Source organism: Chionomys nivalis, chromosome 18, assembly GCF_950005125.1.
Source record: "Chionomys nivalis chromosome 18, mChiNiv1.1, whole genome shotgun sequence".
NCBI classification, from domain to species: domain Eukaryota; kingdom Metazoa; phylum Chordata; class Mammalia; order Rodentia; family Cricetidae; genus Chionomys; species Chionomys nivalis.
In genome coordinates, this window is record NC_080103.1 from 9,954,654 (window position 1) to 9,981,430 (window position 26,777).

The following is a 26,777-nucleotide window of genomic DNA, read 5'->3' on the forward strand; positions in this document are numbered from 1 at the left end:
ACCTCTGTGTTTTTGTCCTGTTCCCTCCCACCAGCTAGTTTGTTTGTTTGTTGAGAGGGGTCTCTGTGACCCAGGCTAACTTCAGAGTCACTATGTAGATGAGGCTGGCCTTGAGTTCCCAGTCCTCCTGGCCTGCATTTACTGGGATTACTGCCCTGTGTCAACACACTTGGTTTTATTTTATTTTATTTTATATTAAAATATTTTTTGAAAGGAGCTGGGCAGTGGTGGCGCACGCCTTTAATGCCAGCATTCGACAAACAGAGGCAGGTGGATCTTTGGGTTCGAGGCCATCCTGGGCTACATAGTGAATTCCAGGACAGCCAAGGCTACACAGAGAAACCCTGTCTTTTAAACAAACAAACAAATAAATAAATATAAATAAATAATAAATATGAAAAAATTTTTGAAAAGGTTTCAGTTTGTAGCACAGCCTAGCCTTGAACTGATAATTCCCCTGCCTCTGCATCGCAAATGCTGGGTTGCAGCTGCGTGTCACCATGACCACTCGGTCTTTTGAGCCTGATGCTGGGGGCGGTGCTGGGATGTTTGCGCTAGTCTTGATGCAGGGGGCACTTGAAGCAGTAAAACTGACGCTATGAGGATTTACCAACAAATGCACTTAGGAAATAAGTTGCCTGAGGTAGAATTTAGCTCAAGGAGGGCTGCTTCTGGTGACTGGAGGTAAGTAGCGCTCTGTGCAGGCTGACTAGACGGTGTACTAAAGAAAATCTGGACCATGACTGACGTTTAGGGCTCCCGAGAAAGTTTCTGCTAACGTTTTTTCACCAAGACTGGTCTCCAATGGGCTCCATTCCACAGGACAAACCTGACTTAACTGGCCATTAGCCCATTCCCAAATCACAGAACATGCATCCTTCCAGCAGTTCCCGGTCACAGCCATAGCAAGTCCTGGATGCCATGAAGTCCTCTTCTCTCTTAACAGGAAAGCATAATCCTACAGGCGGGCACGATGGGCCTGCGTAGCAACTACTCAAAAAGAACAGCATTGGTGGACCTAAGAAATAGTTCTGGGGCTGGAGAGATGGCTCCGTGGCTAAGAGAGGGCACCCATATGGCAGCTCACTACTGCCTGTAACTCCAGTTCCAGGGGATCCAAGACACTCACACAGACATACATGCAGGTAAAACACCAGTGCACGTAAATTAAGGCAATATCTTTGCTGTGTAAATATCTCCCACTGCTCCAGTGGCCAGACTTGCAGTTTCTGTAACCTGGGGACCGGAGAGCTGGATGCAGTAATTGCTTCCCTTTATTACCTCTAAGTGGACGAGCGCTTTCTCTCTGGAAGGCAGATTAATCCTGTAGCGCTCTGTCCTCCTGGGCCCAGAGACAAAGACAGCGCTCAGCAAATAATCACAGTGATGGTGAGAGGATTTTGAGGCAAAGTTCAGGGGACTTTAGAATGCTCTAATCCGAGGGTTTCAAGGATGTCTCCTTAAGAAAACGATATTTCAATGACTTCTTCTTCTTCTTCTTCTTCTTCTTCTTCTTCTTCTTCTTCTTCTTCTTCTTCTTCTTCTTCTTCTTCTTCTTCTTCTTCTTCTTCTTCTTCTTCTTCTTCAAGACAGGGTTTCTCTGTAGCTTTGGAGCCTATCCTGGAACTAGCTCTTGTAGATCAGGTTGGCCTCAAACTCACAGAGATCTGCCTGCCTCTGCCTCCCGAGTACTGGGATTAAAGGCGTGCGCCACCACCACCTGGCTCTCAAAGGGTTCTTAAGTGATATGAAAATTAGAAACGTTTGGAGTTTCTTCCAGGAGAAAGCTGAAGGACGTTTGTGTTTCCCACGGCATGGAGCCTAGGGATTCCTGCGGTTTCCATAACACCGCATGCTCAAGAAAACCCAGAGCCAGGTCTTTGAGACAGGACTCACAGTGCAGAAGGAGGAAACAGCCTCTGGAAAGCTACCCTTGAACCGGACGTACCAACCACCACCACCACACACACACACACACAAACACACACACACACACACGTGCGCAAAATAGGTAAATAAAGATGTAATAAAAAATATCCAAGGCCACCAACTGACAGCTGTAATTTTTTTGGTTTCCTTTCAGTCAGGAAGGCCGAGGCAAGGGAGACGTCCTTACGGAGAACAAGGTCTCAAAGCGAAAGTAGAAAGAAAAAAGTCTAGTCTCAGGAGCATGGAAATTCATCTTCTTGGGTCTCTGGGTTCCACATAGGTCACATGCCTGCCTCAAATAGGCAAGGAACAAGAGGCAACCAAGACTGATTTGGACCAATCATGATTTATTTTTCAATTGCATGGTATTGTGAAAACCCCATCTTACCAGAGGATAGAGCTGCCCAGGGAAAAATCATGTGAGGGATAAAAGGTCCTCAAACCCTCTACCAAACAACACTTTATTTTCATTTAATTTAATTTATTTATTTATTTATTTATTTATTTATTTTGAGACAGGGTTTTTCTGTGCAGCCCTGGCTGTCCTGGATCTCACTCTGTAGACCAGGCTGCTCTGTTCTCGCAAAGGGTGTTGAAGGTCATGCTTAGCTAAACAGTGAGTTCAAGGCCAGTGTAGACTAAAGGAACCATTTTTTTTTTAATCACAAAATATAAAGCCAAAGCAAACTACAACAAAATACAATATCCTGGAGCCAGATAAAGTGCTTGTAGTCCTGGCTGCTTAGGAGGCTGAGGTAGGAGGATCCCTGTGAGTCCAGAAATTCCAGATCCGCCTGGATGACACAGACTCTAAAAATAAAAACAAAAACAAGACCAAACAGAATCCAATATGAGCACACAAAGGTAACTGGAGGGCACGACACAGCCCCCTAAGACTAGAAGTGCAGAGAAGATTGTGTGGTATTTCACACCACAGCCCCAACACCAGGGAAGCTATGGCGAGAGTTTCCTGGATTCCAGACCATCCCAAGCTACAGCCAAGCCAAGGCTTGACCAAAGTAACACCAGCAAAAGATGGTGCGTGTAAGGGTATCATAGACCCTAGGAACAGAGCCATGAGGTTTCCAGATGCTGAAAATGAATAGCATGGATCACAAAACAATCGTACATTGTGCAGTCAAGAGTAAAAGCCAGCCGGGCGGTGGTGGCGCACGCCTTTAATCCCAGCACTTGGGAGGCAGAGGCAGGTGGATCTCTGTGAGTTTGAGACCAGCCTGGTCTACAAGAGCTAGTTCCAGGACAGGCTCCAAAACCACAGAGAAACCCTGTCTCGAAAAAACAAAAAAAAAAAAAAAAAAAAGAGTAAAAGCCAGAATTAGCGAACTGGTCAAGGATTAGAAATTTGGATCCCAGGTGATCAGAATTCTTTAAGGTCGCTATTGGCTTTATAGCAATATAGCAAGAGGCTGTTGCACAAATTCTAATTGATATCAATAATAAAAGCCCAGAGTCAGATACAGGGGTTAATGCTGACTGAAGGTCAGAGAAGCTGAGTGACCAGCCACTAGAGAATTCTTTTACCTCTACCAATGCTCAGACAGAAAGCTGATTCTGTCCTCAGACTGTCTCCTCAGACTTTATCTTCTCTGCAGGGCGACCCTCAGATTGCAACTGACTTCACCAAATCTCAGACTTCCCTGAGCTCCTGTCTCCTTCCACCGTATATTCCCCTCTCTGCCCAGCCATATCACTCCTGTCTCCACCTCCCCAGTGCTGGGATTAAAGCGTGGGATCCCAAGTGCTGGAATCACCATTGTGTGAGCTCTGTTTCTCTTTTAGACCGATTCAACCAGGGTGGCCTTGAACGAATAGAAATCCCTCTGCCTCTGTCTCTCCAGTCCTGGGATTAAAGGTGTGAGCCACCACTCCCTGGCCTCTAGTGGCTTACCTCTGCACTCTGATCTTTAGGCAAGTTTTATTTGTTAAAATATAAACAAAATATCACTATAAGAGGCTAGCCAGCACCATATGGAATTCTGTCCAAAAAAGGGAGAGGCAGGGGCAGGGTCAGCTCCTACTATGCACAAGCTGGTACCTCTGGATTCTTCCATTCTATAGAGACAACCTCAAAGAGAATGGTTGTCTCTCTCGCTAGGTGTCCTTGTTAGAATGACATTGTCTTTAAACCCTACGTGGCAATCCCTGATGTACCACCGTGGTGCCCAGGGAAGACAGGGTGACCTGGAAGTCCAACTACTTCCTTAAGATCATCCAGCTTTTGGATGATTATCCCAAACACTTCATTGTGGGAGCAGACAATGTGGGCTCCCAGCAGATGCAGCAGATCCGCATGTCCCTGCAAGGGAAGGCAGTGGTGCTGATGGGCAAGAACACCACGATGCAGAAGGCCACCCAGGGGCACCTGGAGAACCACCCAGCTCTGGAGAAACTGCTGCCTCATATCCGGGGGAATGTGGGCTTTGTGTTCACCAAGGAGGACCTCACCAAGATCAGGGACATGCTGCTGGTCAATAAAGTGCCAGCTGCTGCCCGTGCCTGTGCCATTGCCCCATGTGAGGCCACTGTGCCAGCCCAGAACACTGGTCTGGGGCCCGAGGAGACCTCTTTTTTCCAGGCTTTAGGCATCACTACTAAAATCTCCAGGGACACCATTGAAATTCTGAGTGATGTGCACCTGCTAAAAACTGGAGACAAAGTGGGAGGCAGGGAAGCCGCGCTGCTGGACATGCTGAACATCTCTCCCTTCTCCTTTGGGCTGGTCATCCAGCAGGTGTTTGACAATGGCAGCATTTACAACCCAGAAGTGCTTGACATCACTGAGCAGGCTCTGCACTCTCGCTTCCTAGAGGGTGTCCAAAATGTTGCCGGTGTTCGTCTGCAGACTGGTTACCCGGCTGTTGCTTCAGTGCCACACTCTAGCATCCATGGGTATAAGCGGGTTCTGGCTCTGTCTGTGGAGACTGAGTACACCTTCCCACTTGCTGAAAAGGTCAAGGCCTTCTCGGCTGATCCAAACTGCATTTGTGGCTGCTGCCCCTGCAGCTGCTGCCACCACTGCTTTTCCTGCTGCTGCTGCTGCTGCTGCTGCTGCTGCTCCGGCGAAGGCTGAAGCCAAGAAAGAGTCGAGGAATCAGATGAAGATATGGGATTTGGTCTCTTTGACTAATCCTCTCAAAGCAACCAACTCAGACAACTTAATCCGAGAAACATGGAAATAAAAGCTTACTTCTGTTAAAAAAAAGAAAGAAAGAAAGAGAGAGAGAGAGAGAGAGAGAGAGAGAGAGAGAGAGAGAGAGAGAGAGAGAGAAAGAAAGTGGCTGATTGGAAAAGTCCTGTTTGTTTGTTTGTTTTGACTTTGGTTTTTGGTTTCAGGACAGGATTTCTGTTTCTGGCTGTCCTAGAACTTGCTTGCTTTGTAGACCATGATGGCATCAAGATCCACCTGTCTCTGCCTCCTAAATGCTGGGATTAAAGGTGTGCACCACCACCGCCCTGCTGCTTAAATCTTTCTTAACACATTCCACATTCCAAACCTTTCCCTCGGGTCTGAAGCTCTCTGACTATAGTAGACACATAGGTATGGGCCCCAGAATCTCGTCCTCCATCCCAGGAACCTGAGGGATGGCGACATCCGAACTGCCTCTAAGTCTGTCTGCAGGTGAAGCCCACAGAGAGCGGACAGCCTCTGCAGTTCATACAGGAGCTGGTATTTATTTTAGATTTATTTTTATTTTATGTGTGCGGATGTATTGCCTGCATGTGTGTGCAGCACCTGAGGAAGTCAGGAGAGGGTGTCATGTCCCTTGGAACTAGAGTTACAGACATTGGGAGCCTCCACAGTGTTTGAAAAGCTCCATAGTACAGTTAGAGGTCACTAGCATTTATTAGTGATAAACAGGACCACAGCAAAAATATTTTTTGAGCTGGGCAGTTGTTGAGGTCTGGTGCCATCCCAGACCATAAATTATTTCTCTGGACCTGAGGGGACACGTGGGAATAAATATACAACTCACATGGCTTTATCAGGAAGAGTTCTCAGGGATCCCTCATGAAATCTGAGTTCACATCTGGAAAATCACCTGTGTCTATTCTTCAAACAGCTTTTATACCAAAATACAAACTGAGGGGGAAATTCATCAGCATTCTGTTTCCTAGGTAACTGGGAGAATGGTTGTGGTCATGTCTACACCTTTGACCACACCTTTCTATGCCCATTTTGTCTTTCTGTCTTCCTGCTCTGTGTACCAGCTCTGTCATGTAGGCCAAATTAGCATCTCTATCTCAGGCGTCCTTCAAATTACAAAGAAGGAGCAGAACAACATTAGCACATCCTGAGTCTTTGTCTGTAAAGACTAGGTGACCTCCTTCTGTGAGGCCAGGTGCGAACTATGAGCTGGAAGTCTGGCTGCCATTCACTGTAGGGATATGGGCCTGTATCGTATATGAGCCTATAATCCACTCTCGGTATTTAATTTTAATAAAACCTGTGCTTCTACAACAGGACAGGTGATCACATCTGCCTTGGACAAAGACTCTTCCCTTTACCCAAATGTATCCATTGTTGGAAATTAGGAATATTTTATGTAAGCTCTTGTCTTAGGTTTTTGGGGAGGAGAAGCTTTAAACCTGTCATTGCTGACCTCTGTGAAGAAAAGAGCTTAGGGGAGGGTACCTTTGGGCTCTGCCTCTTGGAGCCATACTTTTTTTGTAGGACAAATTATGATGCTTTATGCATAATCATGTCCTTAAAGACCATAGTCTCCTATGGTCTTAAAGGAGAAGAGAATCACCTGAGTTTAAAATGTTTTTTAGCTAGTTTAGAGCACCTCTTAATTTTTTTACATTGTGTCAAAATCTAAAATTTTTAACATATGCATTAAATCTAAACATTTACAGGGCATGTCAAACCATTCTCAACATCTTACAAGCAGTTACAAACATTATTATGTCAATATCATAATTTTAGAATAGGAATTAACAATGAATCCACAATTAAACATATCACAATTTTTTTAAATCCACATTCATCAAAAGATAAGAAAAGCTTTTCTGGTGGGTAAGAGTTCAATGACATTGCTGTTATCAAATACCAGTTCCAGTTTCTGAGCAGTTAAACCCTTAGGCTGCCCCCCTCTTAAGTGAAGAAGGGTTTTAGTCATTTTTTATTTTGAGTCTTTTTTTCCTAAGTGGAAAACTGTCTTAGTTCTCAGATCCAATATTTTAATCAAAATGAATCCTGTGTCCCAAAGATTAAAACAGCCAAACATTTAGTCTGCATTTCTAATTCAGCTCCAAAGCAAACAGGATTCAGACTGCAGAAAACTGTAGTCACCATGGTCAGGTCATCTCAGTAGGGCTGTGTGTGTCCCCAGGGTCTGGAAGCAGCTCAGCATCCGTCCCTCAGTGCAGCAGGGCATCAGCTGGTCCCACAGACCAGGCACTCCTCTCTGTGGGGGCAGGGAAGACTGGACCACTTATCCAACTCCTTTCTCCCACTCCTCGAGGGGGCGTCTGCAGCTACGATGTCATCAGCCCGCCACTCCTTCACTGCATACAGTCATCTCACCCAGCTTCATTTTCTTCCTGTGAAGAAGGAACATAAACACATTCCTGACCCCAAATTAATATAGGGTCAGGTCTTTTTATAATTCATTGCAAGGGCTTTTTCACTTTGCCTTAGCAAAGATCACCTTGGTGTCACCATGCCAGATCTGTCTGCGTCTTTTATTCTTTTAAGTTGTTTTTAAAGAGCCATGTCACGCTTCATAATTCCTTTTCATTATTAATCATATAAGCAGTTTTTCCTTTGGAAGAACCATGTACAAAATTTTAGCATAATACCCTTTAAGGGATCTTTAGTTATAACATTAGCAAAATATAGTTGTAGGAATTGCAACAACGATCACCTGGGAAAGATTATTACTCTGGCCTTTAAATTGAGCAAAGACAATTGTCCAAGAATCACTATTTTAAAATTATCAGTTAATCTATTGCTTAGTATAAGAAACACTGATCACAGTCAATACTCTGTTAAACTACCTCCTAGATTCCATCCTGCTCTTTTGTATTAGACAGGCTACTGCTTTAAATTAAGAGTTTAACATCTCAACTGGCAAAATGGGAAGGTGCAGTCATAAAAGACATTTTGTTTTTCCATAAAGCTTCTGTAGAATATGTTTTGTACTTAATAAACACCCTTGCCATAGCTGAATCATAATTAATATACTGTACTTGCTGATTATTGTATACTCTACCTGCTTGAGTACCTGCTTGGCAGCTTCTATAAGTTTTCTACTGGTAATTGGCTCATTGCTTCCTTTAAGAATTTTACTTAGGTCAGTCCGGAGCGAGCGAGGGAGCAAGCTAGAGGCTGTTGGACGGCAGGAGTGGAGCAATGCCTAAATCAAAGGAACTTGTTTCTTCAAGCGCTTCAGGCAGTGATTCTGACAGTGAGGTTGAAAAAAGTTAAGGAGGAAAAAGCAAGTGGTTCCAGAAAAGCCTGTGAAGAAGCAAAAGCCTGGGGAGACTTCTAGAGCGCTGGCATCTTCCAAGCAGAGTGGCAGCAGCAGAGATGATAACATGTTTCAGATTGGGAAGATGAGATACGTCAGTGTTCGGGACTTTATAGGAAAAATTCTAATTGATATTAGAGAATATTGGATGGACTCAGAAGGTGAAATGAAACCAGGGAGAAAAGGTATTTCTTTAAACATGGAGCAATGGAGCCAGCTGAAGAGACAGATTCCTGACATAGATGATGCAGTAAGAAAGCTGTCAAATCCGAGCCGCATCAAACTGTACTGTTGTAGGTGTTTCAATCTGTCTTTTTACATTGGCTTTTGCTTTCTAAATGTTGTTTTCCAAGCTGTTGTATATTTGGATTGCAGAACAATTTGTAAAGTGATACTTTTTTTTAATGTGCATTATCAAAATGTTCTGAGTGAATCTAAGTGTCAACTTTATTAAAGAGGATTGCTTTGTGCCCCCCTACCTAGTGTAAAATAAAGCCAGATCGCCGGGAGGGTGGCGCACGCCTTTAATCCCAGCACTCGGGAGGCAGAGGCGGGCGGATCTCTGTGAGTTCGAGACCAGCCTGGTCTACAGAGCTAGTCTCCAAAGCCACAGAGAAACCCTGTCTTGAAAAACCAAAAAAAAAAAAATAAATAAAGCCAGATCATTACAATCAAAAAAAAAAAAAAAAGGAATTTTACTTAGTGGTTCAAGGTCTCCCATAAGAATGTTATAACTAAGGCTTTAACCATTGTATATCTAATTAAAAGTTTGTAAACTCTCCCCCTTTTAAGGTGCAAGTCTGCCTAGCTTATAGGAAAATGGAAAAAGAAAGCACATTCTACCACAGATGCTGGTGTAACTGGACAATCAACACGTGGAAAAATGAAAACAGATCCATATTCATCTCTATGCATCAAACACCTCAACATAAAACCAACAATACCGAACCCCATAGAGGAAAAGTTAGAAGTACACTTGAATGCATTGGTACATCTCAAGTACATCCTCAGTGGCACAGACATTGAGAGAAACGATTAGCAAATGAGATCTCCTGAAACTAAGAAGCTTCTGTCCAATAAAAATATATGGTACAGACCTAAACCAAAAACTATCAACAGATGACTATAAGACCCTTAAAAAAATGCTCAACATCCTTAGCCATCAGAAAAATACAAATCAAAACTCAGAGATTTCACCTTATCCCTGTAAGAACGACCAAGATTAAAAATACTGCTGACAACTTGTGCTGAAGAGAATGTGGGGTAAAAAACGGTCCTCCACTATTGGTGTAAGGGAAAACTGGCACAGCTGCTTTGGATACTAGTATGGCAAATTCTCAGAAAACTAGGCAACAAGCCGGGCGGTGGTGGCGCACGCCTTTAATCCCAGCACTCGGGAGGCAGAGGCAGGCAGATCTCTGTGAGTTCAAGGCCAGCTTGGTCTACAAGAGCTAGTTCCAGGACAGGCTCCAAAGCTACACAGAAACCTTGTCTCGAAAAACCAAATATATATATTTGAAACAGAGTTTCGTGTAGCTCAAGCTGACTGCAAACTCAAAATATAGACCATACTGACTCTGAATTTGTGATTCTCCTGCTTAAGCCTCCTGAGTGCTGGAATTACAGGCATGAGCCATGCTCAACCACAATTATATAAAAATCTATTAAATATTGCCACTTCCCACCATGCATGTGTGTGTGCGTGCATGTGTGTGCATGCGTGTGTGTGTGAGTGTGTGTATGTGTGTGTGTCTCCTGGGAGTCAAACCAAAGGATAAAGGTATGAGTCAAACACTCCGTCATTAAGTTACATCCCCAGCTGTATTTGCTCATGTTTTTGTTGTTGTTTGTGTGGTGGTTTTGTTGCTGTTGTGTTTGTTTATTTTCAACTTGACACAAGCCAGTGTCATCTGGGAAGAGGGAACCTCAGCTGAGAAAATGACTCCATCAGACTGACCTATGGGCAAGTTTATAGCGCATTTTCTTGATTAGTGACTGATACGGGCAGGTCCATCTCACTGTGGGCAGTGCCTGCTGTGGGCAGGTGGTCTTGGGCTGTGTCCAGTCATAGCTGTCTTGGAACTCTCTTTGTAGGACCAGGTTGGCCTTGAACTCACAGAGATCCGCCTGCCTTTGCCTCCTGAGTGCTGGGATTAAAGGTTGCGCCACCACTCCCAGTAATCTCATTGTTTTTTTCTTTCTTTCTTATAAGCGGAGACTGCTCTTTCATTCCCAGAGACCCAGATCTGAATAATCATACAGAAACTTTATTAATTACAACCCTGCTTGGTTTATTAGCTCAGGCTTCTTATTAACTAACTCTTACATCTTAAATTAACCTATTTCTATTATTTTGTAGATCACCATGAGAATGTGGCCTACTGGTAATGTAAAACTTTAAGACAATTCTGAAGCCATTTCTGACAACTCTGAACCCTCTCAGCCTCCGTGCCATAGTGCTTCCCCTCCTCCCCCGGGAACCAAGGACCTAACAGCTACACATGCACGTACTCAGTTCCTGAACAATTACCCATATACGTATGTTTTGATTCAGTCCCCTGGGAAACGGGGTCAAAATGACCTCTTACCTCACCTGATCTGGCAACAGCTCTCCAGTCAATTATTGGTAATAGCCCTTTCGAATAAGCCAATCAAAATAGTCAAAGAACAACCCCCCTTGCTTCTGTGGCCCCTTTAAAAGTAGACTGTACCAGCTATTCGGGGTCCCTCGGCTTCCCGAATGCTGGGGGACCCTGTCATGACAGAATTAATAAAATTCTCATGCTTTTGCATCGGCTGTGGTGTATGAAGTGGTCTCTGGGGGCGACTCCTCCTCGGTGTTTGGACGCTGGAGTCCAACAGTAAGGGTTCCGGCGTCTGTCTCCTTCAGCAGCTACATGGTGTCTCCTTTCTCTATACATCTCTTCCAGCCTGGCTATATTCTGCCCTACCATAGGCCAAAGCAGCTTCTTTATTAACCAATGGTAATAATGCATATTCATAGCATACAGAGGGGAACCCCACATCACTTTCTTTTTTTAAAAATTTTATATTTATTATGTATACAGTGTTTTGCCTGCCTAATATGCCTGCAGGCCAGAAAAGAGCACTGGATCTCTTTACAGATGGTTGTGAGCCACCATGTGGTTGATGGGAATTGAACTCAGGACCTCCAGAAGAGCTGCCACTGCTCTTAACCACGGAGCCATCTCTCCAGCCCCTTCTCTTTCTTCTTAAAAAGTTTTTGACAATGTCCATATTGTATGGTGAGCCCATTGCCTCTCCTGTTCCTCATCTTCCACCATCCCCTTAGTCCTCTTTGTCCCAAGTTTTCTTTCTTTCATGGCCTATGAAGAGCCCTCTCCACCCACCCCCCTGCCTGCTACCTGTGAACCAGATACTACTGCTCCAACGCTGTGCCTGCCTGCTTCCCACCATGACGATCTGCCGCTCTGCAACTGTAGGTAAGTAAGCTCCCAGTTAACTGCTTTCTTTTCTACGGTTACCTTGACTATGGTGTCTCTTCACAGTGTAGAACATCACAGTATACATCAGTGACTGGGACAGTAACTTGATATGACTGCCCTCCCATTGGACCAACTTTCTTGAAAATGAAAAAATTAAAAATAAAATAAAAATCCACGTAGGGGCTGATTGATGGTGGCGCACGCCTTAATCCCAGCACTCAGATCTTTGCATCACTCATGGGAGCTGTGTCATCGTCTATACTCTTCGCTCCCACTGGGATGTTTTTGGAGACCCACCGCCCATTACCAGCTCTTGGCCACAAAGCTGGAGGCTCAAGACCATCAAACATATCTGGGTGACGCTGTGGTGATGGGAAAAAGGATCAGGTGCTGTAAGCCCTAGGGAGTCGACTTGGATCCACCCCGAACAGCATTTTGCCAGGTCCTAACAGACCTGACAGTTCCTCAGAGCCTGGGCAGTGAAGTGAAACATCCGGCTACTCCAGAATGTGGCCAGCACCCCAGTTTTCCCAGGTCCCCCAAAGATGAACAATGCCCCCCAGGTCAGCAGCAGGATGTAGTCTTGAGAACTCAGCATCCTCATCCCGCCTCACTTGCTCCCTTTCTAACTCCTCACCCTTTTTGTTTTGTTTTGTTTTGTTTTTCATCACAGGGTGTCTCTGTAACTTTGGCTGTCCTGTAACTCGCTCTGTAGACCAGGCTGGCCTCGAACTCACAGAGATCCGCCTGCCTCTGCCTCCGGAGCGCTGGGATTAAAGGTGTGCACCATCACTGCCTGGCTCCTCCTTTTTATAATAAATAAAAAAGGGAGGAATGTTAGCATCCAGACATTTGTACTGGCCTGACCTTGGGGTATATATCCTCAGTTGCAGCTGCTGTTTCTCTCTCTTTTTCTCTTCTCTCTTATTTTCTGCCACTCGGGTCCCCGAAGGCCAGTCTCTCCTCTTCCCTCCCCCCATTTCCCTATTCCCTTTCCCTCGATAAAATCCTCTCCACCTGAGCTCTTTCGCATGTTATCTTCCTCTCTTGTGCCGTTTTTCTAAATCACAGCATCTGTGTCATAGGAAGACTTCTGTCTGTTTCTCAGGAAACCTCTGTCCTGATGACCTCAGCGGCTGGATTCCGCCAGCAGCATATAAGGCTCCTCTCCGTCCACATCCTGGTCAACACCAATGTTTTTTTAGTGACTACTATTCTGACTAGGGTGAGGTGGAATCCCGGTGTGGCTGCTTGCGTTTCTCTGATGGCCAGAGAGATAAAGCATTTTCCCATGTTCTTGGGCCTTTGTGTTCCACCTTTTGAGAATGGTCTATTCATTTCATGAGCCGATTCCTGGGTGGGTTGGTTGCTTGTTTAGTTTCTTGAGTTCTTTGTTTGTGTATTCTAGATATTAATCTACACCAGATGTAAAACTAGCAAAGACTCTTCCCTACCTGTAGGCTCTCTCTCTCTCTCTCTTTCTCTCTCTCTCTCTCTCTCTCTCTCTCTCTCTCTCTCTCTCTCTCCCTCTCTCTCTTTGTTTTTCAAGACAGGTTTTCTCTGTGTAATAGTCCTAGCTATCCTGGAAGTCACTCTGTAGACCAGGCTAGCCCTGAACTCACAGAGATCCGTCTGCCTCTACCTCTGCCTCCCGAGTGCTGGGATTAAAGGTGTGTGCCACTATGCCAGGCTAATTGATAAAATTTTAAAAGAAGTCAGCCAGTAGTGCACACCAATTATCCTAGTACTTGAGAGGTGGGGATGGGAGTTAGTTTAAACTCATTCTTTCTACACAGAAAGCCGAGGTCAACCTGTTTATGTTAGATCTGTCTCAAAGGAGAAACTCATCAGACTGCTGTGAACTTTATGCCAAAAGCATGAAAATTTTTATGAAAATTTGTAAATTCCCACAGAGGAAAAACTGTTCACAAAAATATAGATATGAGAAATTCTGATTAAACAGGACTTTTTAAAAAATGTGAAGCCGGGCGGTGGTGGCGCGCGCCTTTAATCCCGGAACTCAGGAGGCAAAGGCAGGCGGATCTCTGTGAGTTCAAAGCCAGCCTGGTCCGTGAAGTGAGTTCTTGGACAGCCAAAGCTGTTACACGGGAGACTATGTCTCAAAAAACTAAAGAATAAAAATTAAAAATAAAAAAATTATGAAAGGGGGCTGGAGAGATGGCTCAGTGGTTAAGAGCATTGCCTGCTCTTCCAAAGGTCCTGAGTTCAATTCCCAGCAACCACATGGTGGCTCACAACCATCTGTGGGGAGGTCTGGTGCCCTCTTCTGTCCTGCAGACATGAACACAGACAGAATATTGTATACATAATAAATAAATAAATATTTTAAAAAATTATGAAAGAGGCTGGGTGGTTGTGACACACACCTTTAATCCCAGCACTCAGAGGCAGAGGCAGAAGGATCTCTGTGAGTTTGAAGCCAACTTGGTCTACAGAGTGAGTTCTAGGACAGGCTCCAAAACTACAGAGAGAACCCTGTCTCGAAAACAACAAAACAAAAATTATGAAAGAGAAGCTGGCTGTGGTGGCGCACGCCTGTAATCCCAGCACTCGGGAGGCAGAGGCAGGCGGGTCTCTGGGTCTGACAGCAGCCTGGCCTACAGTGTGTGTTCTAGGACAGCCAAGGTTATATGGAGAACCCTGTTTGAAAAACAAAATCCAAAGAGCCAGGCATGGTCCCAGCACTTAAGCCTTTTAGACCAGAGGATCATAATTCAAACCAGAGGCTGGAGAGGTGGCCCAGTGGTTAAGAGCACAGCTGCTCTTCCAGAGGATCTGAGTTCAATTCCCAGCAACCACACGGTGGCTCACAACTGCCTGTAATGAGATCTGGTGCCCCCTTCTGGCCTGCAGGCATATGTGTAAGCAGAACACTATACATAATAAATAAAACAGATTGATAGATAAATAAACTTTAAAAGGTACCCACAAAGCTCAGTATCAAATAAACAAATGTAAAGTGCCCTGTAGGTTTCTTTTATGCTGGTGATTTATTACTATGTCGCTAATTAGCCCAGCATTATCACAGATTCCGTGCTTGGGAATTTTGGAAGGGATTTAATTGGATCTGGCTCAGGCACCCACTACAATGTCGCCTTGTAGGGAGGCAGGGCGGTTGCCAGTCTCTATGCTATGTGTGTGTGGCTTCCGCCGTAAACAACAGTCTCATGCAGATGTAATGCCACCGAGCCATACCACCAACCCTTGGGTCTCTTTCCTTTGCCTTATTTTCTTCCCTGCTCTTTCTCTCTTCATTTTTGCTTTGTTTTGAAACAGAGTTTGTTGTGGGCCTTGTCTTGCCTGCCTCTCACTGTGTAGATTATGCTGCACCAGCTTCTGCCTTCCACATTCTGGAGCTAACGGTGTGGGCTGCCACTCCCGCCCTCTTTATTTTTATATTATTATTTGTTTGTTTTATTTTTCAAGACAGGGTTTCTCTAAGTAACTGCTCTGGCTGTCCTGGAACTCGCTGTGTAGACCAGGCTGGTCTTGAACTCAGAGATCCGCCTGCCTCTGCCTTTGGAGTGCTGGGATCAAAGGCATGCACCACCACCACCTTGTTTTATTTTTATATTATTATTATTTTATGACCGTTTTCTTGTTCTTTGCTTAATTGCATTTCATGGATACTTCTTTTCATTCTAGGTTTCTGGACAATGAGGCACATCCACAGCCCTTCCAACAGCTCAGACGATTGTTACCTTTGTTTAGCCACAATGTATTTTTTTTTTTAATTATAAAAAGGTGAATGTTAGGGCTGGAGAGATGGTTCAGTGGTTGGGAATGAGGCTACTCTTCCAGAGGACCCTGGTTCAGGTCCCATGGGTGTTCACAACTGTTTGTGGTTCCTGTCCCAGGGAATCTGCCACCCTCCACAGATACACTGCATGGACAGCAGTGTAAACAGAGGCTGCTCGTTCATTCCCCGACGCCCAGCCCAGAATAATCACACAACACTGTTTGGCCAAGTCCTAGTTAGCTCAACCATTTCTTTTATATTTTACCTTGAGCCTCGTGGTTTGTTACTGCTCACTTCTTTGGCAGCTACATAGCGTCTCCGTGACTCTGCCTACCCTCTCTGTATCTCTGTTCAGATTTCCTGCCTGACTTTGCTAAACCATTGGCTGAAATAGCTTTATCAACCAATAAAAGCAACACATATACAGAAGGACGTCCCACATCATGGCAGAACAACAATGAACATAAAATATAAATAAAAACTATTTTCTAAAAGTGAATTTTATTCCAATTTAAATATAGATCTCATCTTGAAACAGACATCTGTGCATTTAGGGTCATGGAAGCCCCATCCTCTGTTTCTACCTAAAAGACCTGGAACTAATTTCCAGTAAACCTAGTGGAGTAGATAATTGTGCCTTAGATGAGCTTATTGAATTAATAATAATTTAATTATTAAAATTCAAGTGTTGCTATCACATCCGGATAGTGCTTTTAAGTGTTTTTTGTTTTGTTTTGTTTTGTTTTTTGAGACAGGATCTCTCTGTATAACCCAGGCTGTCCTGGAACACACACACACACATTTTATAAGATTTTAAAATGTAATTTAACTTTTTAACATGTTTTGTCTGTAGGTCTTCATGTCTGTATGTATGTCTGTTCACCACATACATGCCTAGTATCCATGGAAGTCAGAACAGGGCATAGGATCCCTTGGAACTGGAGTTACAGATTTATAGTGAGCTGCCATGTGGGTGCTGGGAAGAACAGCCAGTGCTCTTAACTGCTGAGCCATCTCTCCAGAGCTATGAATCTATTCTCTCTCTCTCTCCCTCCCCCTCCCCATCCTCCAGTTCATGGCTCCTTTTGCCTTCACCTCTCCAGTTTATTGTTGCAGGCATGGGCTACCATGTCCGTGTTTGCTTTCCCATGGTGCTTTGAAGAGTTTGAGTTTCCTAGGCTTGCCTTAAACTCACTCCATAGCCCAAAGAGGCCTTGAATTCACAATCCTCCTGCCTCAGCCTCCTAAGTACCTGGGACTACAGGTACAAACACCATGCTCGGCCATCCCCTTACCTCTTTATTTTTTCTATACCATTAAGACAGAATCTGGGGGACTTTTAAGGTGTTGCTAACACCTCTGAGCTGCTTCTCTTCCCCAGGTCATCCGTTCCTGTCTGTCACACATTGTCACTTGCCCATTGTGCTGTTTGCTTTTTGTGGAACCTCAATTGAGAGAGCGTCTCAGTCCATTGGCCTGTGACCCTGTCTGTGGGGCACTTTCTTGATTACTGATTGGTGTGGGAGGGCCCAGACTACTGTGGGCGGTGCTATCCCTGGAGGTCCTGGGTTGAGCAGACCGTGAGAAGCAAGCAAGCCAGCAACCTGCGTCAGTTTGTGCCTCTGGCGCCTGCCTTGAATCCTTTACTGCAGATTTTGGGTTTTAAGCTAAAACAAACCCCTTTCCCCTCAAGTTTATCACAGATTGCCGCAGTAAGCAAACAAACGGGAGCAGGACATCTATCTAACGTAATTTATTTATTTGTTTGTTTGTTTGTTTTTTGGTTTTTCGAGACAGGGTTTCTCTGTGGCTTTGGAGCCTGTCCTGGAACTAGCTCTGTAGACCAGGCTGCTCTCGAACTCACAGAGATCCGCCTGCCTCTGCCTCCTGAGTGCTGGGATTAAAGGCATGCGCCACCATCGCCCGGTTTATCCACCGAGTCTGGATGCTGCTCAGGCCAGGCTCAGACCAAGTTCATGTCTTGGTGGTAGATGGGTCTGTAATCCCAGCACTTTGGCAATTTGGAGGCTAAGACAAGAGCATAGTGAGGTCCCCTCCAGCGTTTTTGTTTTTGTTCTGTTTTGTTCTGTTTTTTTTTTTTTTTTTTTTTTTTTTTTTTTTGTGGCTGGGTCTATCTACATAGCACCGGCTGTCCTGGAACTCACTTTATTAATCAGGCTGGTCTCAAACTCAGACCTGCCTGCCCTGCGAGAGTAAAGGCAGTGCTTCTTGATTTCTTTTGATGCTTTTCTTCTAGTCAGACTTAGATATTTATTTATTCTTGAGTCAGGGGCTCATGTAGTCCTGGCTGTCCTGGAACTTTGTAGAACAGGCTGGCCTCAAACTCAGTAAGATCCACTGGCCTGTGCCTCCCAAGTTTGAGGATTTGAGCTACCACCATCTTTTTTGTTTGTTGTTTGGTTGGTTTTTGGTTTTTTTGAGACATGGTTTCTATGTGTAGCTTTGGAGGCTGTCCTGGAACTCACTCTGTGGACCAGGCTGACCTCACAGAGGTCCTCCTGCCTCTGCCTCCCGAGTGCTGGGATTAAAAGTGTGTGCCACCACCGCCTGGCCACTACAACCTTTTTTCTATTTCTATTTTAATTGTGTGCCGCATGTCCACCACGTGTTGCAGGAGCTGCTGGAGGGAGTGGGATCCAAGGATCTGTAACTGCAGGCAGATGTGAGTTGCCTTAGTCCTGGGAACCAAACTCGGGTTTTCCTGACTGCTAAACCAGCTCTCCAATCTCTTCCAATAAAAATCTAAAGTTGTGCCAGGCGGTGGTGGCGCACGCCTTTAATACCAGCACTTGGGAGGCAGAGGCAGGTGGATCTTTGTGAGTTTGAGGCCAGCCTGGTCTACAAGAGCTAGTTCCAGGACAGGCACCAAAAACTACAGAGAAACCCTGTCTCGAAAATAAAAAATAAAAAAAATAAAAAAATAAAGTTGTTTATTATTGTTTTTAATTTTTTTGCTTGTCTTTTTGTTTTTTCGAGACAGGGTTTCTCTGTATAACAGACCCAGCTGTCCTAGAACTTGCTCTGTTTTTCTGGTTTTCTTTTCTTTTGGTTTTTGGAGACAGGGTTTCTCTGTGTAGTCCTGGTTGTCCTGGAACTCTCTCTGTAGACCAAGCTGGCCTAGAACTCAGAGATCCACCTGCCAATGTCGCCTGAGTGCTGATGTTAAAAGCGTGCGCCATCACCTGGTTTAAATTCTATCTTAATAGTTAATTTTCACATCTAATTGCTGTGAATTTTAATACTTCCCCTTTTCCTTGGTAACCGCAACCCATTTCATGCCGTGCAAACTCACCGCCTAGTTACTAACGCTCACGGGGAGCTTGCTTCTTAGCCCCATCTCTGGTTCCTTCTTCCCAGCTGCTTACGACTCCTCCATTTCCCTTCTTCCCTCCCAGCACACCGTGAACCGCCGCGACCGGTGCTGTGCGACTTGGTGCTGCGCTACAGCCGGGTAAAGACAGAAGGGTCTCGGGGTGTGACTTCCGGTCAGAGTGCTTGGGACTTCTGCATGGACTGCTGGGGGCTCTGGAGCTCCGGACAGGGGCGGGGGTGGGGCGATGAGCTGCGGCCGCCCGCCTATTGGCCCTAGTGCTGACAGACAGGAAGGATCTGCTAAGCAGTTGCTTAGGAACAACCACTGACCAAAAAAATAAATAGAAGGCTGTGGCGGGGCAGGAAGCGGCTGGTGTAGGTTGGGTCCTAGCCAGGGTGCATGACCGGTCTTGGTTCACCCTTTTGGCTAGAACTGGAACTCACAAGTCTGTGTTTCCGGAAAGATGTTCTGCCACCACCCGGGTCCCAGAGGAAGCCCTCCCCAGGAGTACTCCTCCATCCCCAGCCTTGAGGTTCAGGGTTCCAGGGCAGCTTCGCAGGCCTTGAAGGTCCCCGTCAGTCACTGCCCTTGTCTGATTCACCTCAGGGCTGGAGTTCAACCCCTTGTCTGGGAACATGGTTGCTGACTAGACATCTCCCAAAGCAAATCTGAGTACATCCTTTGCTGGAAACTCCAGTGGCCTTGTATCATTCCCGGAGCCAAAGGGGGCCACGAAAGAGTACGGCCTTGGTGTTAGTGCCCGAGGCACTCATCCTGCCTGTCTGGAGTGGAAGCTTTGCCACCCGCTGCCTCAGCTCAACCTCACCCCACTCAGGTCTTGACCTGCTCAGAGCAGACTGGCACCCTAACCACCCCGTACAACACTCGGCACACCTGCAAACAGGTTCTTAGATGGTGAATGACCAGGCAGGGGCTGTGTGTTTTAAACTGTTTTTTTCCCAAGTCTGACATGATCATAAATGGGGGGCAAAGTGATAATGAGCCAAAGTGGGAACTTTTGTTGTTGTTGTTGTTTTGTTCTTGGAGACAGGGTTTCTCTGTGTAACAGCCCTGGTTGTCCTGGAACTCGCTCTGTAGACCAGGCCTGCCTCTGCTTCCTGAGTGCTAGGATTAAAGGCGTGAGCCACCACTGTCCAGCACAAAGCAGGGATTCTTTTTTTTTTTTTTTTTGGTTTTTCGAGACAGGGTTTCTCTGTAGCTTTAGAGCCTTTCCTGGAACTAGCTCTGTAGACCAGGCTGGTCTCGAACTCACAGAGATCCACCTGCCTCTGCCTCCCGAGTGCTGGGATTAAAGGCGTGCGCCACTATCGCCCGGCAAAGCAGGGATTCTTAAAGGACTGAAAGTGATTTAAAATGCCAGGCTGGAGCAGGGAGATGGTACATACTTGCCACTGAGCTGGGATCTCTAGCTGAGGTGCTATTGTGGGTCTGTGAGCCAGTGGGCAGCGGAATCCGAGGATTCACATAGCTAGCCGACTGGTTACCTGGGAAGCTTACATGCATACATACATACATACATACATACACACACATACATGCACACATGCACATTCACAAACACACACACTCAGAGACCACACAGCCTAGGCTGGGGACATAGGGACATAGCTCACTGTAATAACATGATTAGTTGTCAGGACGCTGGTTCCATCCTGAGCACAGCAAGATTAAAATGTCAGCCTGGGTTGCGGCTCATCAAGAACCTAGATTGCATCTTCTTCACCCTGAAGCCCAACAGCCAGTTACAGGGTGGTGTTCTTTTCAAATACTTGATCACGATGGCAAGAGAACCAGCTGTTTAGCTATGGTCCCCCACCTGAGAAACACCTCCTGTGCTGTTGGTGGGGACGGCACTGGGCCAGTCTTAAGGAGCTTAGGAGGGCGTGTTCGTGCATTAAGGACAGTGAGGATGCCAAATCCAAGAGGCATTTATTGTAATGAGTGTTCAAGGAGGGTGGAGTAGGGTGGGGTTCCCCATCTAATCCTCCGAGGCTCAGGGTGACTCATTTTTCTTCCTTGGACCCAGGGGTGGGGTTGACATTTGTTCCTCCAGTTGGGCTCTGCTCCCCCTGGCTGGTGGCATCCCTAGTGTCTCCGGACACTAAGGCCACATTTCTCAGATAGTTGACATTGAAGCAGTTGGCTTGCTCATCCCCAGGAGACAGGTTACAGCAGAGGGCAGGATCTTTCCAGGAGTTCCTTCGGGGACCACAGAGATTCTCGACGAAGGCTAGTTTCTGAAAAAGGAGTGTAAAATTGGGTATGGTGGTCACAGGTTGGCTTGGGGGCCCTCAGTCCTCCTTGGACAGCTTCTGCTGCTTGACCACTGGATTTCCTCCGGAGGCCCAGAAGCTGTGCAAGCCTTCCTAGCACAGCAGGATTCCTTGTGACTGACAGATGTACACATCTGGAAATGCCAGAAGCTTGAGGCCCAGCGCAGGGATAATAGGTCAAGTCGGGAGGGAAGGCGTCTGGAACACCGAGGAAGGTCTAAGCCCTCTCACCCTCTGGTTTCTGGGAGAAGGTTCCAGAGGCCATCTCTACCTCCAGCCCTCTCCCCTCCTCCTCTGTTTCCCAGAGTCACTCACCTCGTCTTCGCCGCAGCAGGCCTGTTCTGGAAACGGCAGGTCACAGCAGCGGACAGTCATGTTCTGGATCAGCCCGGGAATCTGTTTACTGATTGGTATGAGAGGGGCAGACTCAGGGTCTTGTTCTGTCTAGAGCACCCAAAGGCTGTGTGGGTGGTGGCTTATGCCCACCCTCCTACTACTCGGGGTGCTGAGGCAGGAGAATTGGCTCTGTTCAAGGCCAGCCTTGACCGCAGAGTGAAACTCTTTCAAAATAAACAAACAGCCTTCCCCGAATGGTACTGGGAGATCATGACGTCGTTTTCCCCAAGGACACCCCAGGAGGGAGGAGGTTTGGACAGACAAGAGGGCTGGGAAGATCTAGGCAAGACTCACTGCTTGGTGAGAACTCTTCCGTTTCCACAGAGATGGCCCATGAGGTTAGGGGTGACTCGGCTGAGGTCAAGGGTCAAGAGATCCCGGTCATAATTGGGATAGGGAGCCCGTTGGGCGAAGCATTCGTCACGGGCAGGGCTAGGAGGGTGGTGGCAACAGGAGTGGGGGTGGGTCTTTATAGCCAGTTCCCGATCACAGTATTCATCCAGGGTGTCCTCCCACTGTGGAGCAGAAGAATTACGTCAGAGGCCCGACTACCTGGCCCCTCTCCCCTCGCCACACCTTATCACTATCATCTAGGAGATGAGGCCCCATGGGCCTAGGGGGAGAGTGAGGAACTGGAGGACCGGGGGTGGTTATGGCTGTGTGGGCTGGGGAAGGTGTGAGGGAGGAACACAGATGAAGCTCCTAGTTAGCCACTGGAGACGAGCTGCAACAGCAGGTACAGAGGGTCAGCTGAGGCCAGAGCTGGACAGACGGACTGACGGCAGACAAGTGCAAGTGTGGGGTCACGGGTGGATGCCCCCAGGACGGCAGCACGAAGACTCAGTGAACAAACTCAGATCACAGACACCGCGATGGATGGACAATCACAAGCAGACGAACGTGGATGTGCTCACGGGGAAGAGCGTGGATGGGCGGCTGTAGAGTCAGCAGTGGAGCTGGGGGGCAGGTGGGCAGGCAGACAAGCTTCCGAGGTGGCTGGGATGCCCACTTACGGCCTTCCATGTGCAGGTGTGGTTGTGGCCCTGGCGGCAGCAGCGCTGGAACTCCATCTCCAGCCGGGTCAGAGCCTGCAGCTGCCTCTGGATGGGGTCAGTAGCTAGGAGGTTGCGTGGCACAGAGCGGAAGCGTCTCAGGAGACAGATGTTTTTGACATTGTCCGGAGTGGGCAACCCCGGGGGGAAAGGCAGCTGGGGCCCCGAGGACATGCCAGTCTGGTGGATGGGGCAGGGCTGGAGCCGGTAGTGTGGCCGCGGAGCTTCCTCTTGGAAGCAAGAGAATCGCTCCTCCCCCCGCTGTCTGCAGCACCGGTGAGGTCGGGTCTTGACAGAGAACTCGGCCTCACAGAACCTGGTCATTGTGTCCTCCCACTACAGTGAGAGGGGTGGGTCAGCCTGGAAACCCACTGTCCGCATTCCTGCCTTCCTCCCGCGCTCCAGGAAAGGACCCCAGGCAGGTAAACAAGAAAGCAGCATGGCCGTCCAGTGCTCTTGGGGCACGCTGAGTAGGTCTTTGCGGTAGAGCCAGTGAAAGGAGCCTGTGGTCCTCTGTACCCAGGGTGAGGTTCTAGCCCTTCCATACTCCCCCCCCCACACTGTCTGGAGGTTAAGAGACACCCCGGCACCCGCAGTCAAACCCTTACCACAAGTTTCGCGCAGTCTAGGCGGTTTGTGGGGTTGCGGCAGCGGCAACAGCGGGAATACCCAGTCTCCAGCAAATTGAGGGACTCTCCTTGGCGACTAAGGTGGGAGTAGCCAGTCTGCGGCAGGTTCCAGGGGCCGTACAGCACATGCTGGCGCTCAGGAAGGCAGATCTGGTTGAGATTGTCGGGAGAAGGCCGTCCAGGAGGGAAGCCATCCAGCCTGTGGCCCCAGCCTCCTCTCCGGCCCTGTTGGCAGTGCTGCACCGGGTTTGAAGGCTGGGGTTCTGGGGCACGCTGGCCCACGAAGGGCTTCTCTGAAATTGGGAAAGCAGGGGCTGGAGAGATGGCTCAGAGGTTGAGAGCATTGCCTGCTCTTCCAGAGGTCCTGAGTTCAATTCCCAGCAGCCACATGGTGGCTCACGGCCATCTGTGACGGGATCTGGTGCCCTCTTCTGGCTATCAGGCATACACACAGACAGAATATTGTATACATAATAAATAAATATAAAAAAAAAATGAAATTGGGAAAGCAGTGGGGAGGGTTATGCTAAGGTGGACTGAGCTGGAAGAATTGGAAGACCGTGCGTTGAACAGGAGGGTTGGGATCATGTGTGGAAGCAAGAAGCTTCCCGGCTTCTTACCTTGACCCGCACTGAAAGGAAAAGGTTACTGCGCGGACCTGCAGCCCCGGCCTGCATTAGGTCCTTCCTTGAGGCTCAGGGGCCTACTCCTCTCGTCAGGTTCTGAGCCTGCGGGCTAATGCGCAGGGGCAGAGACAATTGCTGTCACTCACCCTCTGTCTGCCTGGACTGGAGCATCTCCTCCTGATGCTGGGCATATGGCTCTACTTGGGTAGAAGGAGATGTGTAAGCGAAAGGCTTGTGGGATGGGCACCTCTAGAAAACGGGCCCTTCCTAGTTCCCATGCACGAAGGAACTCGAGAGGCCAATGAGACAAACGCTACTTTGTATCACTTAAACTACAGCTATGGAATAGACACCGTTTCCTTCCTTCCTTCCCCCCTCCTTTTTTTAAAGAAAGGGCTTCATGTACCCCAGGGTGACCTTGAACTCTGATGGTTAGGCCTCCTCCCAAGTGCTGGGACAACAGGGAACTGTCACAACCAGGTTCTGTGGTGCTGGGGACCAAACCCAGGGCAACAAGGCTCAGAAAAGTGAGCAGTGCATGGGGTCACACAGGCCTCAGTGGCAGAGCTGCCCACCCTGTCGGCATCCAAAGCCCATGCTCACTTACTTTCCTTCTGCTCAACAGGGACTTGGAGAGGGGGCTGCTCTTCCTGTAGGGGGATGGCTTCTTGAGGGACAGGACGACCGACTGCAAGACGGGTGAAGGCACCAGGGAGTGGAGATCAGACAAACGTCATCAGGACCACAGTGGGGTGGGGCAGGGGACCAGAAAAGCACTTACCAATATTCTCTCCCGACCTTGGGAGACTGGGCCACTCTTCCTGGACAGGGATGGCTTCTGGAGAAGGGGGCTGCACTGTAGAACAGGCAGCGCGAGCGTTCAGTCCACCCCCCTGAGGCAGACAGCAGGGTGGGGGTCCCTCCTCCCCACCTGGAGAGCAGGAAGCACGAGGGGCTTGTGGTAGCCTTACCTTCCCTCTGTTCCTCAAAGAGAGGGTCGGGCTGAGAGGTTTCAAAGTGGTCCACTCGGAGTCTCCGGGTTTGTGATGGGGAAGGAGGGGCTGCATAGCCAACTGGAGGCAAGAAGGGAGACAGTGAGAACCGCAGCTCCTAGACTCATCGTGTGCCTGTTCCCAAGTGCATCAGCCATGCACCCTGAACGCTTCTGGCCTCCGACCCTGGGGACCGGGAAAGCTAAGGAAGATAGACTTGGTCCTTGGGCCGGGGTTCTCACCTTCATGAAGGTGCAGGAACAGGTTCTCTGGCTTCATCTCTTTTTGCTCTGAAGGCTTGAAGGCTGGAGGAAGGAAGAACAAGTCAGAGGCAGTGTTGGGAGGTTCTTTCCTGGTCCTGGGCAAAGGATGGAGAGGCCATGGGGGCCAAGAGTATAGAAAGACCACTGTGTGACGTCTTCCCCTCAATCTCCCATACCAACCTTGATGTGAGTGGGTTGGGGCCTGAGAAAACGGAGTTTGTATCTAAAGGGAGTGTGACATGTGGCTGGGACTTGTGGCTGTCCCCATAGCCGCTGCTCTGCTGGTCTCTAGTCTCAGAGGACCCACCTCCTCACCAACCTCCTCCTATAGGTCTTTGGGTAGGAAGCCCAGCTAAGCATTTAAATGCCGTCTTCAGTCAACCTCAGAGCCTAACTTTGGGGGTGTGTGTGTATACATATATATGTATGTATACACACACAATATGTATATTTCTAATATATGGCATATAAAATATACTTTTCTATGTGCACTGTGTCCCAGTGAGTGTGTGGAGGTCAGAGGACAACTGTGGGAGCCAGTCCTCTTCCATGTGGGTTACTGGGCTCAAATTCAGGTCACCGGCCCTGTTGGCCTTTACACACTGAGCCATCTCACCGGCCCTCCTTTAGGCTGTAGCTGGACACAGGACACCAGACTAGGGACCAGGACAATGGGTAGGGTTCTGCCAGGCACAGGCTGCATATACTGGAATCTCAGGGTCTCCCCCCATCTACAGTGAGCATTCCCTTTTGTTCAGACTCCAGCAGTGTGGATGTGCTTAGGAGAGGGTGAATGGGTACCCCTAACTGGCCTTCTAGCCAATGAGTCAGAAGGCTCCCAGGGTCAGCAGACTGGTTTTGAGCAGCCTGGGGACCTCTTTTTCTTCCTCACCTCCTGAGAGCCCTCCTCAGACATCTCCAGGCCCCGCAGCCTGTACATTCACCTGTCCCGTGTTGTCAATCTGACTCCAATTTGTGTTTCTTAGCAACTATCCCTAGGTATCCTTCTCCTGCCCCAGTCCCATGGTGAGCATGCTCACAAAAAGGAAGCTCTGAACCCAACTGCTGATGAGCTGTTTAGAGCCTGGCTACTAAGCAACTGCTGACCCCACCCCGACTCACCTCCCTCAGAGGCAGCAGAAGCAAGGGCCAAGCAGGCCAAGATCAAGGCTGCTCTGGATAAGGTCCCCATCCTGGGGCAAGAACTGGTCACTGGCCACCCAGAAGCTGGTTGTCCCAGGTAGATCTGGACTTGGAGGTCTGGGCCACTTGCTGCCAGCCTGCTGCTACTGCTGCTGTGTACTCGAGGGCCTGCTGTCTCTTTTTATATGCTATCTCCCGCCCTCCTGTTTCCTGCCGTGACTCAGGCCCAGCTGCTCCTCCTCTCACAGCCACTCCTCTCAAAGTCATCCTGGAGCCTCCTTACAAGACTGGGAATAATGGAGGTGATGGATGGGAGAGAGCCCTCACAGGACCCCAAAGCTGACGCAGACAATCACAGAGCAACTTGATATCCGAATCCGTAATCTGCGCCTCGGTTT

General features: G+C 47.8%; 1 protein-coding gene and 2 pseudogenes across 2 annotated transcripts; 2 read left to right on the plus strand and 1 right to left on the minus strand.

The window, feature by feature from the left end:
- The first annotated feature begins 4,096 nt into the window (after positions 1-4,096).
- Positions 4,097-5,077, plus strand: LOC130889964 (60S acidic ribosomal protein P0-like; annotated as a pseudogene).
- Positions 5,078-8,267: 3,190 nt separating this feature from the next.
- LOC130889965 (activated RNA polymerase II transcriptional coactivator p15-like) lies at positions 8,268-19,260 on the plus strand (annotated as a pseudogene).
- Positions 19,261-20,922: 1,662 nt separating this feature from the next.
- Ecm1 (extracellular matrix protein 1) lies at positions 20,923-26,582 on the minus strand. 2 transcript variants are annotated; one of them, XM_057793117.1, is made up of 11 exons: positions 26,359-26,582; positions 25,216-25,278; positions 24,953-25,054; positions 24,763-24,837; positions 24,589-24,669; positions 24,128-24,178; positions 23,335-23,648; positions 22,688-23,062; positions 21,969-22,189; positions 21,594-21,681; positions 20,923-21,242 (listed from the first exon to the last, which is right to left on the minus strand). In XM_057793117.1, exons 1-11 carry the CDS (start codon positions 26,426-26,428, stop codon positions 21,009-21,011), a joined length of 1,674 nt encoding a protein of 557 aa, XP_057649100.1. In that variant the 5' UTR covers positions 26,429-26,582; the 3' UTR covers positions 20,923-21,008. The 2 variants fall into 2 exon arrangements, with proteins under 2 accessions (XP_057649100.1, XP_057649099.1); XM_057793116.1 differs by having other exon boundaries at positions 24,128-24,181.
- Positions 26,583-26,777: the final 195 nt, after the last annotated feature.

Coding starts and splice junctions, on each gene's coding strand:
- Ecm1 (XM_057793116.1), bottom strand. CDS start 26,428: ATGGGGACCTTATCCAGAGCAGCCTTGATCTTGGCCTGCTTGGCCCTT. Junction 22,190..22,687: donor ACACCTGCACATGGAAGGCC/GTAAGTGGGCAT, acceptor TCTGCTCCACAG/TGGGAGGACACCCTGGATGA. Junction 21,682..21,968: donor GGAAGAGTTCTCACCAAGCA/GTGAGTCTTGCC, acceptor CATACCAATCAG/TAAACAGATTCCCGGGCTGA.